The 20,541-nt window shown below is 41.0% G+C and overlaps 1 protein-coding gene across 2 annotated transcripts; it reads left to right on the forward strand.

Annotated features, from left to right (window-relative positions):
- Nucleotides 1-79: 79 nt before the first annotated feature.
- On the forward strand, nt 80-18,066 carry LOC117556638 (glutamate decarboxylase 1-like). 2 transcript variants are annotated; one of them, XM_034232083.1, is made up of 17 exons: nt 80-377; nt 1,212-1,323; nt 3,169-3,225; nt 4,738-4,875; nt 5,536-5,778; nt 6,988-7,078; nt 11,189-11,301; nt 11,435-11,550; nt 12,523-12,602; nt 12,739-12,793; nt 12,894-13,010; nt 14,662-14,726; nt 14,832-14,910; nt 15,135-15,284; nt 15,372-15,479; nt 15,654-15,743; nt 16,355-18,066. In XM_034232083.1, exons 2-17 carry the CDS (start codon nt 1,248-1,250, stop codon nt 16,526-16,528), a joined length of 1,752 nt encoding a protein of 583 aa, XP_034087974.1. In that variant the 5' UTR covers nt 80-377; nt 1,212-1,247; the 3' UTR covers nt 16,529-18,066. The 2 variants fall into 2 exon arrangements, with proteins under 2 accessions (XP_034087974.1, XP_034087975.1); XM_034232084.1 differs by lacking the exon at nt 3,169-3,225.
- Nucleotides 18,067-20,541: the final 2,475 nt, after the last annotated feature.

Raw genomic sequence — 20,541 nt, forward strand, 5'->3', positions numbered from 1 at the left:
ACACCTGGAGACACACACACACACCCACACACATACGTCACTGGTGCTTTTCCTTTTTGCTTTTTAGGCTTCTTCAAGTGTATTGTGGCTGTCACAGGCACTCAGGGAAGCTTCATTAGTCGTCAGAGGGAGGCAAGGCTGTGACTCATTCTTGCGTGAAGAGACCAATGGGCAGCCGACAGTCTGAGATATAAATAACGAATAAACAAAAATATATATATTCTTGAGGGAGAACGGGTCACTTGCGCGCCGCTGGATGGGAATTTATTAGCGCGCTTTCTGTTGGTATTCCGCCATCACTGGACTGTTGCTTGTCGTGCCTTTTGGAGGCGATTGAAACACCTTTAGTTTCTCTGGAATCGACAACCTGTGAGCCGGTAAGATGTCTCCTCCTTTCATTTGATAGGACTAAAAAAATAATCACACATATGTTTTTTTATCATAGTTTTAGGGGTTAGAAATATACCAACAAAAGAAAAATATGTTATAATTCGCCGTGCCCGATGAGTGGCAGAAGGAATTAGTTAATTGTCTGTCTCTCATGCCATGGTGACATTGAGTGATGATGGCATGGGATGCGCTTGTTCAAAGCGCAACTTAATTGAAATGTCGATCGGTCAGTCAATAGGTAGCCTAAATGACGTGGGTTATTAATAATTGCATCCTATCAATATTTGCTTAATAAATCAGCCTGTTTAAAAAGAACTTCGTCAATCTATCATGGCATCCATTCGTCAAATTGTCCTCAATATGTCATATGGCAAGGTATGCATTATAACGGTCTGATACCCCACTGATATATAATGGAAAAATATGACTTTGCTTCGAGCTATTACAACGTATCTTATATGTGTACCTGATAACTTTTGGATTGTATCTTTAAAATGTTATTAATGTATGAAACGTAATGAGTAGCTATTTAATGGCCATTCGAATGCAATAAATAGCAGGCTATCTCCAAAATGAATAAACCCACAAAGGCATTGTGTTATATCACCGATACGATTTATCCAGACGTGCGTATCTACGCGTCGTGCGCAATTTCTCTCCAAATTGCGCGACTTTGTAGCCGAACCAGTTATCATTTGGGGATTAATCGCATTTTTCTGGTTGAATCCTGGTCTACAAATAAAATATACTGTAGTTATTCAGATAAATAATGTATATGTTAGGTGTGAATTGCTCCTAACCTTGGACCGTTTTGTTTGCAGTTGAATTATTTCCCAGCTGGAGATAACAGAGGACTGATGGCATCGTCTGAACCGAGAGCCACCGGCGGGGAGCAGGACCCCAACTCCGCCAATTTAATACCACCGTCCACAAGTAAGGTCCTTTCTCTGCTAATAACACCGTGATCTCGTATCGATCCCCGGGAGCACACTATCGTTAAGGCTGTCCCTCTCTGAAACGACAGGGGACTCGGTGCCTTGCTCAAAGACACTCATACAGTGCGATGTAGTGCCAAGACGAAGGCTTAAAGCGAACCCCCCTCCCCACACACACTCCTCTCTCTCTCTTTCTCTCTGCCTCCCTGCCCCTTCCTCCCCTCTTTCTCTGTCTGATAAAAGCCAGTCTCGCCCGGGCCATTTGCTGTGTGGGCTCCGTCGTTAATCATTCCGGTTAAAAACAGAGCCATCAGCTGCCTGTCTCTGTCTGGCGGAGCAGCGGTGCGCGCCGAGCCCTGCCTGGCGATGGAAATAATGCTCTATTAAAGCTTTGTTAGGATATTTATAATGATCCAAGAGCATTTAGTCCAAACATTAAAAATAAATAAATGCATTTTCCGAACGAATATATTCCTAACAATCTTCCCCTTTCCTGAATTAACGCCTTCGTTTCCTGTTTTTTTTATTATGTATGTATTCCCATGTTTATTTTGTAGGATTCTTCAAAAAATCAAACGATTTTTATTTAGGATTTATGTTATCATGGTAAATCTTATCTCGTTTCACAAGATGTTTTAGGCCCTTAAGGCTGCATATATTAATTGCTCTTGGAGAAATGCTATTATTTTTTACCCCTTTTTTTTAAGTGGCTGGACCTATTAAGATACATTAGTCTGTACATTAACCCACGGGTTAATTAGCCATTTTAAGCCGTTGTCGCATGCAAACAAATCAACCCCATAGTGCACTTGAGCAGCCATCTGCAATGCAACGCTGGGAGATAATTACAGTTTGTTTGTCTTTGGCCAAATGTAAAAGGAAATAAGCAAGGTGCATTTCCTGGGGAGCATTCAAATCCATATTTTCTCTATTTATCGAATAAGATGTAACTTTTAAACATTTTATCAATAAACACATTACAAAAAAAAGCTCAAATGTATTGCAAATGTGAATTCGTTCCTTTAAAAAAAAGATGTTTGTATTGTCTGTCGTATACTGCTGCTGGATGTTGCCATTATCTCTTTTCCACGCTCCATCTCACGCCTTCCGGCAAGTAGTGTCTGCGCGCGTGTCTGTGCGCACGCATGTCTGCTTATCTGTTGGTGCCTTGGCCTCAGTACCTCGAGCTGTACTTTTTCTCACAGTGAATTTAAATACTTGTTTTTGTTGTGAAAGTTTTCCATCAGATGTATTCGCCGCCGCGCGCTCTGCATTTTATTCCCCCTGGCTTCTGCTCCATGTCTGCTCACGCATGTCCAACCACGCATCGGTTGTGGGTGTGTATGCATGACGCGCACTGTAAGTTTCTGCATCAAGTCAGTTATAGACTCTCCGGCCACAGGCATTGCCAGCTCGCTCCAGTCACATACTGTGTTTCACTCAATTAATTCCTGCGCTCCTCTGTGAGCTCATTTCACGGGCGTTAATTCCAGTCCGCCCCTTGGCTGGGTGTGTGAGCCGGCGCGGATATGCCGTGCGTCCGGTGCCTATTGATTGAACTTAAATCGGAAATGTTATAAGACTCATCCCTTTATAATTAGCATGGGTTGTGGTAAATACAAAAGTGGATACCTTCTCAGCCAAACAATGAGAAAAAAATACTCTTTAACGCTTGAAAAAACCAACACAAGTGTTCAGAGTCACACACCCGGCCAGGAGCCGTGCGCATCACGCTTCCACTGTGCTCACTGTGCTCCACCAGCTTTATATCCATCATCCGCACCATCCACGTTCTCTCAGCGGCCTGCAGTGCACAAACTCAAACGTTGACATTCTGTTTTAGCCAACGAATATGCGTGGATGCACGGATGCACACGGAAACTGGGGATGAAGATTTGTGGTAAGTTATTTGGCACACAAAACGTTCCACGACAACTCTTTTCATATAATTTCTTCTGAGAAAAATGCAATTTTGGAGTCTTTTTGGCCTATGAATGTGTGATTATCAATTTTGCAGTATTGCAGTGATGTGCATTTTTGCCTCTGTTCATTTAAAAGGGTCATAATAGAGGGGCTTTTTTTTAAATAAATAAACCCCTTAGAGGCATGGAACAGGCCACAATAAAGGCTGTTAGAGTAGCGACATACACGACTGTCACAGTGCGTTTCCATCTTCCAAAGGTCAGTGGACATTAGCCTGTATGTCTGATGATAAGAGCCCGGGTGCAAACCCCCTGACCGCTTCCGAACGCCCCCCCATGTCTTTTCAATTTCGCCACCAAGAGAAAATTCTTCGAGACAGGCCCAGGTTATTAAGCCCTGAGCAACCCATACAATAACCTATAACAAAAGATAACTATTTTCATTTCGCAGGCAGGCAGTTCTTTGCAACAAAGAATACAAAAATGTCTTACTGTCAATTTCACTGATGGCCTTTTTAAAAGAGATGCTGCAAGGAAGGCGTGTTTATTATTCCAGCATTTGGAGGAATTGGTTCTTTCAGTGACTCAAAAATGAAAATGTATTCTGGTCTTTTTTGTTGCAGCAATGCGAAGAGGAATTAATGTCACGTAGATGTGGTCAATTCAAGACATTATGTTCTGTTTCTTATGGCAGGAAATCAATTAAGACCAGAGAATCGAATACGTTTGATATTGCCATTTCTGCAAATGAGAAAATGACCAATAGATTTTGATTGGCCTAAATTACATTTGAATGAACTGGAGTGGACATTAAATGGAAATATGTATTTATGGTGGCAGTAAGATGGTCTCACATATCGATTTCGAGTATATATGGATTTAACATTTTTCCATATAAAATATGAGACAATATTTTATACGCTCATGTGTCTGACTTCCAAGTGTTTCTGCACAATTAGGCCCACACCACCCTGCCTATATAAATATATATATATTATATATATAATCAAAATATCAATAATGTGTTCAGAACATATAGGTCCTGCAGGGGCAGACTGCTTTAGGGGTATGCATGCATCCGTCATTAACCCCTCTTTGGTGTGCATTGATTAGCTGTATAAGGGTCATCGCCACGGGCTCTCCGGACCTGCCCCCCCTCCTCCACATCAGGACTGGGTGCTCCCTCACTGGGAGGTGTTTGTGATGTCACATGGGTGGGGCGGACACCACTTTCCTGTGTGTGTGTTGGCCATATATGTTGGGCCTTCACCAGAAAAGCATTTGTTATGGAAGACTTGATCAAGACAGCACATATTTTTTTCAGGAGCTGACCACGTACTTGTTTATACTATATGCCATTTGAATTTTTTTAACAATTATTATTATTATTTCTTTGATATTTTTTTCGTAAATTATTATTATCTTTTCCCTCGTGTTTGGGATGGAGGTGTTTGGTGATAACTCCTGCTCTCCGCCATGTAACACCCTAGGGTTCCTGCAGAAGAACAACAGCCTGGATGAGAAGGGGAGGCTCGCGGGGCAGAAGAACCTGCTCTCCTGCGACAACAGTGACCGGGACGCTCGCTTCCGCCTCACCGAGACCGACTTCTCCAACCTGTTCGCCAGAGGTGACAACTTTTTTCGGCTAAATATTCACAAAAAATAAGCTATAGCTTATAAGCTTGAAATGCTGCTATTGGTGACGCTGTCAACGTCACTCTGTTCAAGGCCTCCTCCCAGCATGCCTATCTATGGTGGCTTTTATCTTTTTGCTACGTTATTGGTAGCATTACATGAAACTCTCTAGAGTCTAGAGGACGACGAGTACATTTAGAGTCATATTAAAACCAAACATGTCAACTCAGTAAAATGTGAAACAGTTAAAAAAAAAAATATATCCGTATGTTTTTTTTGTAAGGCTCTACAGCATGTTGTAGCCTAGCTGCTTTGCTAACAATTAAGCACTTTTAAAGAACTCTAGCCAAAATGTTGGAACATGTAGTAGGCTATGGTAGCCTAATTAGGCTATAGGCTAAAGTAATGTAATAATGCCTAAAACTTATTATAAATGGTATAATAGACATAGATTACCAACAAAAAAAATCTAATTTTGACTTTTAAAAAAATGTATATGAGTCCTAATCTTTGTTAAAGTTATTCAATGATATGCCAGTCATTAACATGCTCAGGTCAACATTTATCTTGACAATAGGGGGGCCTTGAAAAATAAACCATTAAGCTAAAATGATCTCCCACGCTAAATGACTGTCTTTCTCCTCTCCTCTCAGACTTGCTGCCAGCCAAAAATGGAGAGGAGGCCACAATACAGTTTTTGTTGGAGTTGGTGGACATCCTCACCAACTACATCAAGAAGACTTTCGACCGCTCCACCAAGGTGCTGGACTTCCACCACCCTCACCAGCTCCTGGAGGGCATGGAGGGCTTCAACCTGGAGCTGTCCGACCAGCCCGAATCCCTGGAGCAGATCCTGGTGGACTGCAGAGACACGCTCAAATATGGCGTCCGGACAGGTAGGCTAGCCGAGGCACCTTCAAGGTTGAAAGAGAATTAGTAATTCATGAGGTGCCATATGTTAGTTTAAATAGCAAAAGGACATGTGTGGAGGCAAAAGCAATTAACCTTCTGTCAGTTTAAAGAATAGTATTTTTATCTGCAGACCAAGATAAAGTCATATACGTCATTACATAAAGCATAATAGGCTATATTATTAGAATTTCACATGAATTTTATGATGAACAGTACCTTGTGTGTCCATTTGATCACTTTCATGTAAACTGGTGAATTCAACACAAGCTGTTTGGCAGATAATCTACAGCCCTTTACAATGACTGCCTTATTTATTGGTCGTTCGGTTGACATCCTCCTTTTCTCTCCCCCTTGACTTATTAAGGCAAGTGTCGCCTGAGGGGATCCTAACACGGGCTGTTTCAAGCTGTTAAAAACGACAGCGCTCAAACTGTCCCCCGGGTTTAATATATCACGGGCAGGGTCTACTGTGTCTACAACTCAACACCACTTTTCAATCGGAGACATGCTGCTTATTTTTTGTGCTCGATTTCATGAACAGGAGGAGCTCTCCCTGGTACTGAAATATAAAGCAGACCTTTCTCTCCTCTTGCTATTAAGCAGCACTGATTTACATTTCACATTTTGTATTTTTATTCAGAGTATATGACTCACTTGTGTTATTATGTAAGCCATACACCTCCACAAGGTGCTTATATCCATGACTGCATTTCAGCTCTGGGCCTATACAGAGACTATGTGTGCATTATGTTAGAGTCTAAATGGCTGTCATAGCCTTGTTACCAATGTAATTATAAATACTGAACAATGCTTTGTCAGATCATTTTGGTTTCATGGATGAACATTCAAATGAAAAACTGTTTTTTTATGTTTCTTTATTGTTACTTATATATTTCCAAAATAAGTTGTAGGAGGTCAGTTTTAGCCTGAAGGATACTGTTTCATCAGTATCAAACATCCTTTAATGTTCACACAGTAGGGACATTTACAGTGTAGCAATATCAGCAAAGGAAATTGCAGATAAAAGGCAAAATTATAAATAAAGATAAAAATGTCAAATACAAAAATGCAGCATAACTCTCTTAACGCTTTACTCAGACAAAGCAGATAAATCAGTTGCTGTCTTTCTTAATATAAAGCATCATGAAGGCCTGTTGATCGGAAAGACATTTAGATATTTTTTCTATATTTAGGTCACCCTCGATTCTTCAACCAGCTTTCCAGTGGTCTCGATATCATCGGTCTGGCCGGAGAGTGGCTCACCTCCACCGCTAACACCAACATGTAAGTAGTGCTGCTCTATTTTCTTGCATGACACACGTATTATCTATGGAGGAAACACCTCTAAAAGTCATATCAGGACAACTAAAGATTTCCAGTTTGTAGGCCACTGGAAATAGCCCCTAGTCGTTACCATATAAAGCCATGGTGCGATGGTGATGCTTTTTTTAGGTTCCCTCAACTCAAGCCACAATTGGTCACAACAACAGCCTCTGAGGGCAGTTATATAAAGGGGGGGGGGAGAGACTGCCACTGCACTGTACTGTATATCCAAGGCAGGCGAGCCCCAGGGATGTTTAGATTGCATATTGATCTCAGGTCACAGTTACATGGTGGCGCCGGCTGATAGAGGGCATGAACCACATCAACATCACACGATTAACACAGGCACACACTCATCCACACACTCTCATTCACACATGCTGTAAATGAGCTATAACTCTGTGTTATGATCATTGGAAAAGAACGAGGGACATCATTCAAGCCGTACGATGTCAGAATGTTGAACATAGTTACGCATACGAGACAAGCATAGCTTTGCATTTCAATTCACACTGGATCAAATAGACATAGACTCCTTAAATATGTAATATATTTCGCGATTCTAGAGGAAATAATCAGCTTCTTTACAGGTTCTGTACCAAACAAGGACTTTTTTATAAAGTCTGTTGCATATTGTTTGTAGGCCAGCTGGAAGCTGGATCTAATACATTTCAAAACAATTTTATCTTTTTTATGTGAGAGAAAAATCTCACAAAACAACAACAAACAACAACTATTGAGCTACAGGCAGAAAGCATGACAACAGACAGAATTTAACAGTAATTCAAAAGCTGATTTTCCAAGTAGAACCAGTCAATTTAAATTATAATATTAGAAAAACAAATCAGAAGAAATATGGCCTTAGTGCAGTGGTTCTCAAACTTTTTCTGTCAGGCCCTCCCTTTGGAGAAAAAAAAAAGTCGGGCCCCCCCAACACAAATAGTCAGGCTTAGTGGCGGCGCCAGAGATTTATTTTGGGGGTGCTGTGGGGTAGCTTGACATTTCATAGAGGGTGCTCAAACATTTAGGGTTTCCCATAAATGTACCGGTCGCTACAGTGGAACTTTCTACTGCAACACTCCCCACACGCATATACACTATGTACCCGCGACTGTTACAACGAAGGCTCGATAATCAGCTCACGGCATATAGGTGTAAGCAGGGGTAAAGTGCTATTGTTATAGGTGGTGTGTGGACCTCACATAGGGGGGTCCGGGGGCAAGATTTATTTTTAAATATTGAAGTTAAAAGCATCAATCTGGTGCACTTTGAGAGCAAAATGAAGAGATCTATGGATACATCTCTCAACACAGAACTGTAAACAGATTTACTATTTCTTTATGGATATTTTACAAATCACCCTTTTAAACTTTATACATTTTTTAATGTCATATAGTATTTCATACCTGTTTTTAATGTATTCTCTTATTTTTTTATAACTATAATGATCATATAAACGTGTGCCTCGGAAATAATTGTTTACATTAATGGTGACCAAAACGTTTGAGACCCACTGAGATCACACTGAGAGAGTCCTTTAGCTCACTGAGCCTCTCAGTCTGACAGGAGAGGACTCTCCTCCACTTTGGTGTTGAAAAAACTCCTTATATCCGTTAGCGTAGCTCGCTAGCACCAGAAGCTAACATCAACGATCTCCGGTACCGGTGCGCTCTCTCTCTCTCTCTCTCTCTCTCTCTCTCTCTCTCTCTCTCTCTCTCTCTCTCTCTCTCTCTCTCTCTCTCTCTCTCTCTCTCTCTCTCTCTCTCTCTCTCGCTCGCGCACACACACACAGAGCCGAGCTTTAATGAAACACAGAGACCCAGACGTAATAGTACTGTACTGCATCATATTATTTTCGAATCAATAATTTTTCAAAATATGATTTTTTGTTTTTTTTGTAATCTTTTTTTTTTTTTTTTTTTTAATAACCATTTTTCCTCCTGGTCTCTCGCGCCCCCCCTGTCATGCGTCTGAGCCCCCCTGGGGGGGCGCGCCCCCCACTTTGAGAACCACTGCCTTAGTGGCATAGAGCCTTAAACATGGCACAACATGACGATCTGCACACTGAGAAATGAGTATTCAGTATCCTCTCACTGCTGTGGCCTGGCTGCTGAGGAATATATTCATGCAAGGATAATAAACCAAATGCTTAATGCACTTGAGACACTTAATTGATCCCATTTCTCAAAACATTAGCTTAGGAAATCACACCGTCTTAGGAAAAATAACTTTCCCATCTCATCTCCTACTTGGAAGACTGCCCCAAGAGACAGGGCCATTGGATTCACACACTGGCGCACACTTTCATAGTGACACACACACACACACACACACACACACACACACACACACACACACACACACACACACACACACACACACACACACACACACACACACACACACACACACACACACACACACACACACACACACACACACACACACAACACCAGCTCTGGTTGTCCCAGATACATCAGCAAGGGTTTCCAGTCCATTGACTGCGGGCTCATTGTGAGCTGGTCTTAGCAGATAGGCCAGCTGGGCCCCACACTGACACACAATGTCCTCCGGCTGCACAGAAAACCCTGTCACACGGAGGAAACTGGCTGCTGCCGCTCCCTGCGGAGGGCTCACTCCGGCTCTTTTGTCCCCGTGGGTACAGACCTCCTTTGAGAGGCTGAGAGGAGAGTATGGTAGGGGGTTAGTCACATAGAGACATACACAGACTCGTACGCGTCGAGTGCCCTTGATGATGATAATAAGGGCATTTAGGGGTCCTCCCTGGAGACGGGCATGTGACTGAGGGGTAATTTTCACCCTGAAAAGACCAATGATTGGCTCTGATTGTGATAATGATCACCATTATTGTCATTACAGCGTGAAATGACTTACAGAGGAAAGGAGAATTTTAAAAAGGTGCGCCCGTTTTGTCCCCCTCATGCTGTGGATACATTATAAGGAGAAATGAAAGTGAAGCATTCAGGGTATTTTTGTCGTCCTTATGTACGCCATTATTCCAAAACATGAGGGAACGCCATATGTTTCGCAATTAGGGCAGAGAGAGGCTACAAAATGAGTCATGTTGTCTTTTCAGCCCTGATGTCACAGCGTGATCTGGTGTATTGACCTTAGGCTCATTTCCAACTCTATCCCTTGGAATATTACAACATTTAATTTCATTTTCATCTATCCTCACCCTCACTGTTTTTGTTCTCCTATTTTCTGCTTCTACTTTTTGCATTGCTGTCCTGTTTTATTTCTGTACGCTTTTCTCTTCTTCCATATCATCCCCTCCTCTCCCTTTGTTGTCCTCTGTCACAGTTGCCTTCAGTGCATTGTTTCCCTACAGCCCCCACTGGTGTGTGTGTGTGTGTGTGTGTGTGTGTGTGTGTGTGTGTGTGTGTGTGTGTGTGTGTGGTGTGTGTGTGTGTGTGGTGTGTGTGTGTGTGTGTGTGTGTGTGGTGACAGACACATTTAAGCTAATCAGAAGTGTTTTTCATTTGTTGTCCATGGAGCTGGAAGTCATTTGAATATATTCCATTTAGGAATTTTTTTAACAAGTTCAATTAATTCTTCAGCCTTAATCAGAGGCTGTTATCTCTTTGAAACACTCACACACACACACACACACACACACACACACACACACACACACACACACACACACACACACACACACACACACACACACATTGACTCAGCCATGAGTCCCATTCAGAGTCACCCCAGCTGAGATTGGCAGGATTGACAGATAGCCATCAGAGCTTTGTGGGCTTTAATTAAACTACTGAGAGATTTTGTTGAAAGCCTTTGAATACGAATGTTTCCTGCCCGACTCCTATCAGACACTTTTTAATTAGCGCCGTCAGCACCAGCTCCAGTTTGTGCTCTGTGGACGGAATTATAGTAAAGCTTATGTAAGGTGTGTGTGTCTGTGTTTGCATTAAGGCTTTCCTCTCTGCAAGTGTGAAGAACCCTCCTTCTGGCTAAGCAGATGCTAAAGCCTCCACCGTTATAGTAACATTGAGCAACGTGTCGTATTCACACATGTCGTGATTTGATTGACAGGTTCACCTATGAGATCGCCCCGGTGTTTGTGTTGATGGAGCAGCTGACTCTGAAGAAGATGATAGAGATGGTTGGATGGCCCAGTGGAGAGGGGGATGGGATATTTTCTCCAGGTTGGTCATTAATAAGCCAATTCAGTGTGACTATTTAGTTAGTGTTGAAAAAGTGTTGAAAGAGTCTAATGAGCCTTAAGTGCCCCATGTGTGGGAGCTGCTGTGGAGCTAATGATGTGTCACTGCTCAACAGGGGGCGCTATCTCCAACATGTACAGTGTGATGATCGCACGTTACAAGTACTACCCCGAGGTCAAGACCAAGGGCATGTCTGCTGCTCCTCGCCTCGTGCTCTTCACATCTGAACACGTATGTAACTCATACACACACACACACACATACACGCACACAAACACACACACACACACACACACACACCCACACTCCATCCTAATAAAGCAGGCGCCATGCTTCATCGGCTGTAGATTGTGCCATTGAATATGTCCGATAATAATCAGTAGGCCTATTTGAATCAAAGCTATAGCTAGTTTTATAGATTCATTCTGCTTTTATCACATGCACCCTTTTCTATAAATAGTTTCACAGCTCGTAGAAAGCAGGCCAAAGCTAGCAAGTATTTACTATTGACAGTGCACATGAATCAACATTTCAGTTTCCATCTCAATGCAAATGTGAGTTAGTTAATGAACACATTTGTATCTGTAGTCCCTGGGCAGGTTACTACCAAATAGTGGCCAAGCATTATGAATACAATGCCATACAATGCAAACCTTCACGGTCAGCAGCCAAACCATTTCAAACTGTGCAATTCAGCATTATTTACCTTATTAATACTATTTTACCACTGTTTATATTGTAATATCAATGATATATATTCTAGTGAATGCATATTTTTACTTAAACTTACTTACATTTTTTATTTATTTTTTATATCATATTTAATTACAGATTCTATTTTATGTTTTTATAAAAGTATTATTTAATGGTTCTTTTATTTCCGATTTTACTTTAAGTTCTTTAAACATTGTTTTTCTATTTTGTAGAAATGTATTTGATTTTATTAGCTATAACTTTTTATGTTATATACATTCACTTATTTGATCCTATTCATTTACATTGTTACTTCACTTCTCATGTTTACATTAATATATTTTTCAAATGTTTGTATTCATATTTTATTTTATTCTAAAATGGAGCAACTGTCACAAAACTCAATTCCTCCCGGATAAATCAAGTATCCTGCGTCTGTAGAAAAGAAACGGCACACTGTTCCTCTCTATCATTACGATGGAGGATGAGTTCTATTGTTTGTCCCTACAGAGCCATTACTCCATAAAGAAGGCTGGAGCTGCTCTGGGGTTTGGCTCTGAGAATGTGATCCTGCTGAGCACAGACGAGAGGTAGGGAGTCCATTTCAATCCACAATTACTACAGTAAATGTGTCAAATCTGTATGGGGAAAGAGAGGAGACGAGTCCATGATTCTCATGCAACAAGTTTCATGTGATGATAATATAATGTTCAACCCTTTTTACAGGGGGAGAGTCATTCCTGCAGATCTGGAGGCCAAGATCCTTGAGGCTAAACAGAAGGTTAGTGTCATTGTTTCTTTTTATTCCTTTTACTTAGTTCATTTCTTTGTTTTCAATTTTTAACAAACACTTTTCCCCTCTATTCGTATTCATTCTGCAGGGTTACGTGCCACTGTTTGTGAATGCCACCGCTGGTTCCACAGTGTACGGCGCGTTTGACCCCATCAACGAGATCGCTGACATCTGTGAGAAGTACAACCTGTGGCTCCACGTTGACGTGAGTAGTAGTGCCATAGTATTTGGATAGAAGTAGTAATACTGTTGCCGTGTCTCAATGGGGATACTTTCCTATGCTACATGTCATACACATATACAATGGGTGGATTTTGACCTTGTAGTGCTGTCTCAAATCACACACAGCTGCTCCGCCCCAGGCCCGGTTCTACGGGGGTGCATAAGGGTGCATTGCACCCTCAGTTGAGTTGTTATGCACCCTCATTTGAAAAATTTGAAAACAAAATTAAAAGTGCATTTTTTTTTTATTAAAAGTGAAAAATATTACATATATAATAACAATAATAACAATAGTAGTAATAATAATAATAATAAGAATATAGTTGAAATAAAATTAATTGTAATTGTGGTTAAATAACATTGTCTGCTGCATTTATTTGGTCAATTTAAACGGTAAGTAACGTTATTATGTCAGGTGCGCGTGACCTGTGCCCCTGCGCGTTCGTCATTTGCAAAGTGCTTACACAGCAGTCAGTGATGGACATCAGAAAATGGTTAAAACAACCAGCCCTTATCGCCAGCAGTAACACTGCATCTACTGCATGTAATAACAGTTCAGATCATGGGGACATTACGTTACCCGCGGCCACTGTCGTGGACACTAACGTCCTCCCGCCCGACTCGCCGGCTTTGCCCGCCTCGCCCTCTTCGTTGCTCCAAACACCGCCACCCCTCGGCGGCCCGCAAGTGCCAGAGGACCTCGGCAAAACAGAGCCTGCCCAGGTATATTAAAAAAAGTACCCAACTCGCTTGTACAGTGGGGTAAGGTGCTCATTTTGCAGCTCATGGTTTCACAACAGAGATTGGCTGGAATATTCCTCAAAAGAATATGCCATCTTCTGCTATGCATGTAGACATTTCGGTCTTGAAAGGGGAGTGATTTGTAAAATATCCATAAAGAAATAGTAAATCTGCTTACAGTTCTGTTTCATATGGGTGTTGAGATGTATCCAGATCTCTTCATTTTGCTCTCAAAGTGCACCAGATTGATGCTTTTAACTTCAATATTTAGCATGCCCCCGGACCCCCCTAGAGGAGGTGAGGACCCCCTAGAGGGTGTTAGGTCCACTCCCCACTTATAAAAATAGCACTTTACCACTGCACTCTCTAATCTCAGTTGCACCCTTAGTCATTTTGTTCTGGAACCGGGCCTGCTCCGCCCTCACCTGAAGTGACTAGCTAACAAAGATCGTTCACGCCACCAAATAATAACAGCTCATTCAACCCAATACAACTAGTGGTGGGTTCTTTTCGACACCAGCACAATGGTATGTTACTTAAATAGTGGAACAAAAAATCGACATTTCTAAATGTTATTTGTGTAGTGCTGTATTTACCAAAGCAACGACGATCAGGGCTGGTGGCGAAAAACTATCGTTACAGCTTTTAGCATATTTTGGAACTTTTAGGACCAAAAGGGCTGTTCAGGTGTTCCTACTGGGTAGTTGATTTCCTCCCACAAAATGATACGCTGATTAACAGACAGCTCTTTGAATGTAAGTCAATGGGAAAACATATTTTTGGGCTCAATGGCATCCCGAGACTGACATAAACACAGATATACATACAGAAGTTTGCAATTTGAACTTTTGTCCTCGCCTGCATACCCTCAATAAAACAACTCTCTCCTTTAGGGAGCGTGGGGTGGTGGACTTCTGATGTCCAGGAAGCATCGCCATAAGCTCAGTGGAGTGGAGCGGTAAGTACATGGGAACAGACGGTTTCTTCTGCCTTTATTGTAATGCAAAGGATCCTTTTCAGTGAGTCTAGCTCAGTTTATTAAGACTTTTATGAAACTCTGCAGGGCCAACTCTGTCACATGGAACCCTCACAAGATGATGGGCGTGCCTCTGCAGTGCTCTGCCATCCTGGTCAGAGAGAAGGTACAGAAAACACACGCTATTGAAACATCATGGAGGTTTGGAACTGTGAATAAAGACGTTAACAGTGTTAAATATATGTGTGTGTGTGTGTGTGTGTGTGTGTGTGTGTGTGTGTGTGTGTGTGTGTGTGTGTGTTGTGTGTGTGTGTGTGTGTGTGTGTGTGTGTGTGTGTGTGTGTGTGTGTGTGTGTGTGTGTGTGTGTGTGTGTGTGTGTGTGTGTGTAGGGGATCCTGGCAGGATGTAACTCCATGTGCGCCGGCTACCTGTTCCAACCCGACAAACAGTACGACGTCACCTATGACACGGGGGACAAAGCTATCCAGTGTGGCCGACACGTCGACATCTTTAAGTTCTGGCTTATGTGGAAGGCCAAGGTCAATAAAATAGTAATCGTCCCGGTTTTCTGCGATGTTGTTGTTGTTGTTGTTATAAGCACCTGACATACTTGTTCTGACCTGCAGGGCACCATCGGGTTTGAGCAGCACATCGACAAGTGCTTGGATCTCTCTCAGTACCTGTACAACAAGATCAAGAACAGGGAGGGTTATCAGATGGTGTTTGATGGAGAGGTGAGTGTCTTCAGTTTTCAGTTATTTCATGATATTTATCACAATAATGTTGAATGAGATAAACTGGTATGATCTAACGTCAATATACATTTTTACAAACTGTAATTGACGTTATGTCATGTACTCTTCCTTAATCTTTATGAGTGTGTTGACTGTGTATATTTCTGTTTGTAGCCCCAGCACACCAATGTCTGCTTCTGGTACATCCCACCGAGCCTGAGAGGCATGCCTGAGGGAGAGGAGCGGAGAGAGAAACTCCATAAGGTAAGACCTTTAACTTATAGTTTCTTTCATCACCCTACTACACTGGACTACAGAGGGACAATGGCTTTAAGCTGCAACACATGTATCATGTATTATCCCTGTTGAATAAAAACATTATTTTAAAGCATTGATTTTGTTGTATCAGACACAGCTTTACCCTTCATTTTTATTTATTCAACCATTGAATTATGTTCAATGAACAAAAGGTTCTCCCACTATCACATTGTCACTACACAGTTATTCATACAAGAGTTCATGATAACAATATTCTTGCAGTTTTCCTTGTTGGGCTCTTTTGGCAAATGAATTACACTCAAAACATAGAAAAAAAGGGAACAGAAATAGTTTAAGAGGAGCTTGATTATTTAGATGATATTATCATATGGGTATTATTAACATGGTTTCAATAGTTCCCTTTTTAAATATCAAAGTTATGGTTAATATCGCCAAAGACCTGATTAAATCTCCCTCCGGAAGGAACTTTGGGATTTAAGCCTTTGCAGACCATTGCACGAAAACCTATATAACACACTACAGGAAAGGGAATGGCCAAGATGCATCATAGGGCCTCTTAGAACTGACTCAGAACGGCCTTTTCTTTACTCCACCAGGTGGCACCGAAGATCAAGGCCATGATGATGGAGTCAGGGACCACCATGGTGGGCTACCAGCCTCAGGGCAACAAAGTCAACTTCTTCCGCATGGTGGTGTCCAATCTGGCGGTCACACAGTCCGACATCGACTTCCTCATCGACGAGATCGAGCGGATGGGAGTGGACCTGTAGAGCGAGACGCTCACCGTGCTGCGGACAGAATAATGAGAGCACATGTTTTAGGTTCTTTCTATCCAGGCTGTCTCTGTCTGAAGCACTCTGACCGGCTCTCTAGAGCATAGTTCCTCCTCTAGACAAAATATATAAGTATATTGTGAAGGCTCCGGGTACATGCTAACATCTAATGTATGTGTGTGTGCCGTGGATAAAGTATTGTGTTTCTTGTTTGTTGTCGTCTTGTGTGTCTGAGTGTGTGTGTGTTTTAACAATGAAAGGGAGAAAAGCACAGATGAAAATATAATAACCTATCATACATTTATTCTGCTCTATCATACATTTGCTAGATTCATGGGCGCTTTCAGCTGTACATATATGCCATCTCCAACCTAAAGACATGTGAAGGAGTGTGTGTGTGTGTGTGTGTGTGTGTGTGTGTGTGTGTGTGTGTGTGTGTGTGTGTGTGTGCGCACGTTTGACACCCTGTCATGTATTTGAAGCTGTGTTAAAAATAAGCTTATTATAACATAATGTGCACACCATAAGTACCAAGCTGCAATATTAATATATTCATTTAAGATTTAAAAAGCTACCCTTAAAAGTCTGTGACCACTTTAACTCGTAAAACGCTGGCTCGTTGTCTCTTGTTTCATGCAATCACGTGATATGTGTTTATATAACACTGTTACAATATTTAATTATATAAGAACTCATCTTTATTGCATTCCCACTGTTTTTCAGATTCAGGTATTTTATTGTAAATGTATCTTTATGTGTATTACGCAGTTATACATTTGTAAATGTAAACACGGGAACTTGAGTAAAGTTTATTTATATTGATATTGTCCGCCAAAGAAAGTGAATCGGGAACAGAACAATCCATCGTCCTTCTTATATAGATTATAGGTGTTTGTAAAACGTTACCTACAGTATTATTGACCCTCCACTGCGATGCAATTTCTATAGTGTGTGTTTTTCTGTGATTGTGACTCTTTTTGAATGTCTTGAGATGACTGGCCTTCTGATGAGATTAAGAATGAAGTCTATATATATACATATATATATTTCCCTGTCGGTCTTTTATTTTAGAGAATAGCACAAGGGTGTGAGAATGTACTCTCCTCTGGAGAAAGTATTGTTGTCTTAATCCTAATGCATTTACTGTAATATAGTATATATTCATTGTAAAACATATTCTCAGTGTAATGGGAACTCGATGGAATATCTGGTAGAAGAAGTTCCTGTTTATGTCTTTGCACAATGTTCACCTTTCTTTCTTCCATTGTAAATGGATGTGTATTATGGCAGTATTATATAGAGTTTATGTTAACAAAGTATTTATGGTATCTAGGGACCATTTTATGTGAATGGCACATTTGCATAAATCATATTTACAGTAATGTGTTTGTGCTGTATGTGGCCAATGACTCCTGTTTGTGACCAATCTGGTTTTCTGATGAAGCCAGCTGCAAAAAGGGAACGATTCCCAGGGGGCACTTTAACAGAATCATACCATCTTCAAAATATCTTTAATAAAGTCCATTAAAGAGAAACATGAGTCGGACTTATTGAAACACTCTCACACACGCGCGCACACACACACACATACCATGTATACATCACTTCAGGGGACATTACATTGACTTACATGCATTTCCTGGAGACTTATCCTAACCTTAACCATAACCAACACATGCCTAACCCTAACCCTAAACCTAACCAAGTCTTCACCCTAAAATTAATGATTCCCCTCATGGGGACCTCCAATGTGTCCCCATAAGGGAAGCCAGTCCCCACACGTGACTGTGTAAACAGATTTAGGTCCCCACAAGTATAGTAATGCTATACCACACACACACACACACACACCACACACACACGCACACACACACACACACACACACACACACACACACACACGTCACACACACAACCATTTTATTCTGTAGGGCTCCACACGCTGAGCTCTTTTTACACACATTCCTTTTTTGTGTATACTAATGTTTCCCACTTTCCCTCTGAACAGCCAGTAGCCAAACACACACACACACTCACACATTATTGCCTCTGCCTAATCATCCTCGAGGAGGCTTTTGTTGGCCCCCCGCTGAGTGTCGGATTGGCTGTTCTCCAGCGTGTAGTCTCTTATCAGTTCCTTCTCTCCTTTATTCTTCCCTTTCCTCTCCGTCTCGTTCCTCGCTTTTCCTCCTTTACTTTTTGAATTTCCTCTCATCTCGTCTTGCCATTATTCACCTACCAGAAATATGTGATGCAGCCTCACTAAGCCATGATTTAAGGAGAATCAAAGACATTGGTTACCTTAACATGCAGGGCTAAATGATTTGAAGAGAAGGGTGGTGGTGCTGTGAGGTTCAATGAGGATGTGATGTGCTGCCATCGCCCTCTGGTGGCCACTCTTTCTCAACCATCGTGCTCTCAATGTGCTACAAGGGGTTTTATAGCTTATAATAAAACCACAATAATCATTGTAACAGATATATATTTTTGATGTTCTTTTATTAGGCTACCGACAGAGTTGGAGCGAAGAACCTATTGAAATTGCTCGATGCTGCCTGATGGCCTTAGCATGCTTAAATCCTGGATATGTGTTGCGCACTGGAAGGATTGATGAAAAAAGGGGTTATCTTTGGGGTCTCATAATCGATACAAATGGCTCTATAGCGCCCCCTACAAATCCTAAAAAAGTTATTTTCGGACACCAGGGTGGAATCTTATCTAAAAAGTTATTTTTTAACACCAGGGGGGAATCTTATCTAAAAAGTTAGTTCCGGACATAAAGGAAGACCGCTTTATCTAAAAAGTCGACCTCCAGATAAGGGGGGACCTGATTTAAAATGTATTTTTGGACATAAGGGGAGACCCTTATCTAAAACGGTATACAAATACTTGGTTATTGTAATACTGTAAGGCCCAAAGTTTGTTTTAAGATCTAACTCTTCGTGACTCGTAAATTGTTGTCCTCTAAGTACAACAGAAAAGCTAAAGGGATGCACAAGGTTTTAAGAGTCCAACAAGATGAATTTGGCGTTCAGCCAAGAACTGCTAGCATTTGAAAATAGAAAGACCATTGCAGCTCTCACAACAAAGTAGGGCTGAAAGCTGTAAGAACTGATCCCAAATATATGTCAAATCAAGTCAAATATGTGATTCTAGACACTGTCGTAACATGATAACAGCATGTTGAAATTGTGACACACAAGCTTTCTGGCAAAGTACAGCTGGAATTTTCTAAAACTTAAATCTTTGCTCCATAAAGACCGAGAAATGAAAGCTTACATTTTAGACCTTAACAATAAAAGGTAGCTGCAGGGGTAATTTGTATAAATGTATGCACTAAGCAGGCATTAATTAGCTGCATGAATATCGTGTGAAATGTAAGAAAATGTTAATGCATAAATGCATGTAAGTACTGTAAATGGAGTCCTAGTTCTTTCCATCTTGAACTGAATGAGTTTCAAAGTAAAAGGCAGGGCACAAGTTTTATGGTTGGCATTAAAACATTTGATTAGGCCATTTGTTTCATGTGCTTTACAATTGAATTAGCCTTTCTTAGAGACTGAGACAACTGAGACAACAGAGCTGGATAATTGATACAATGCACTTTATAAGGCTATTGTATATTTAAATTAGACTTGTAAATGGTCAATGAGGGCAGATATCTTAAAAGAATAGGCAAACTTTCACAAAACTTTGCATTGAATAATAAAGTTAGAGACTGTTGTTTTATAAAATCAAGTGAGTTTGCAGCTTTGTCTTTCATTTCATGTGGCATAATATTTGTTTATAATTTTAATTGTAGTATAGGCCAACATTTATATAAATTATAGTGGTTTAAGTAGTGAATGGTGATCCCAAAAATGATGCCAAGATGATTACTATATTATAAAAATATTTAAACCTGAGATAAATATAAAATAAAAAAGTTCTGTGTTTTGTAAGCAGTAGCTTTTTCTACACTTTGTGTGTCGACTCAACACTCTTTGGAATTACAAATAAACCTTTGAGAA

The sequence above is a fragment of the Gymnodraco acuticeps genome, unplaced genomic scaffold (assembly GCF_902827175.1).
Source record: "Gymnodraco acuticeps unplaced genomic scaffold, fGymAcu1.1, whole genome shotgun sequence".
Lineage (NCBI taxonomy): Eukaryota > Metazoa > Chordata > Actinopteri > Perciformes > Bathydraconidae > Gymnodraco > Gymnodraco acuticeps.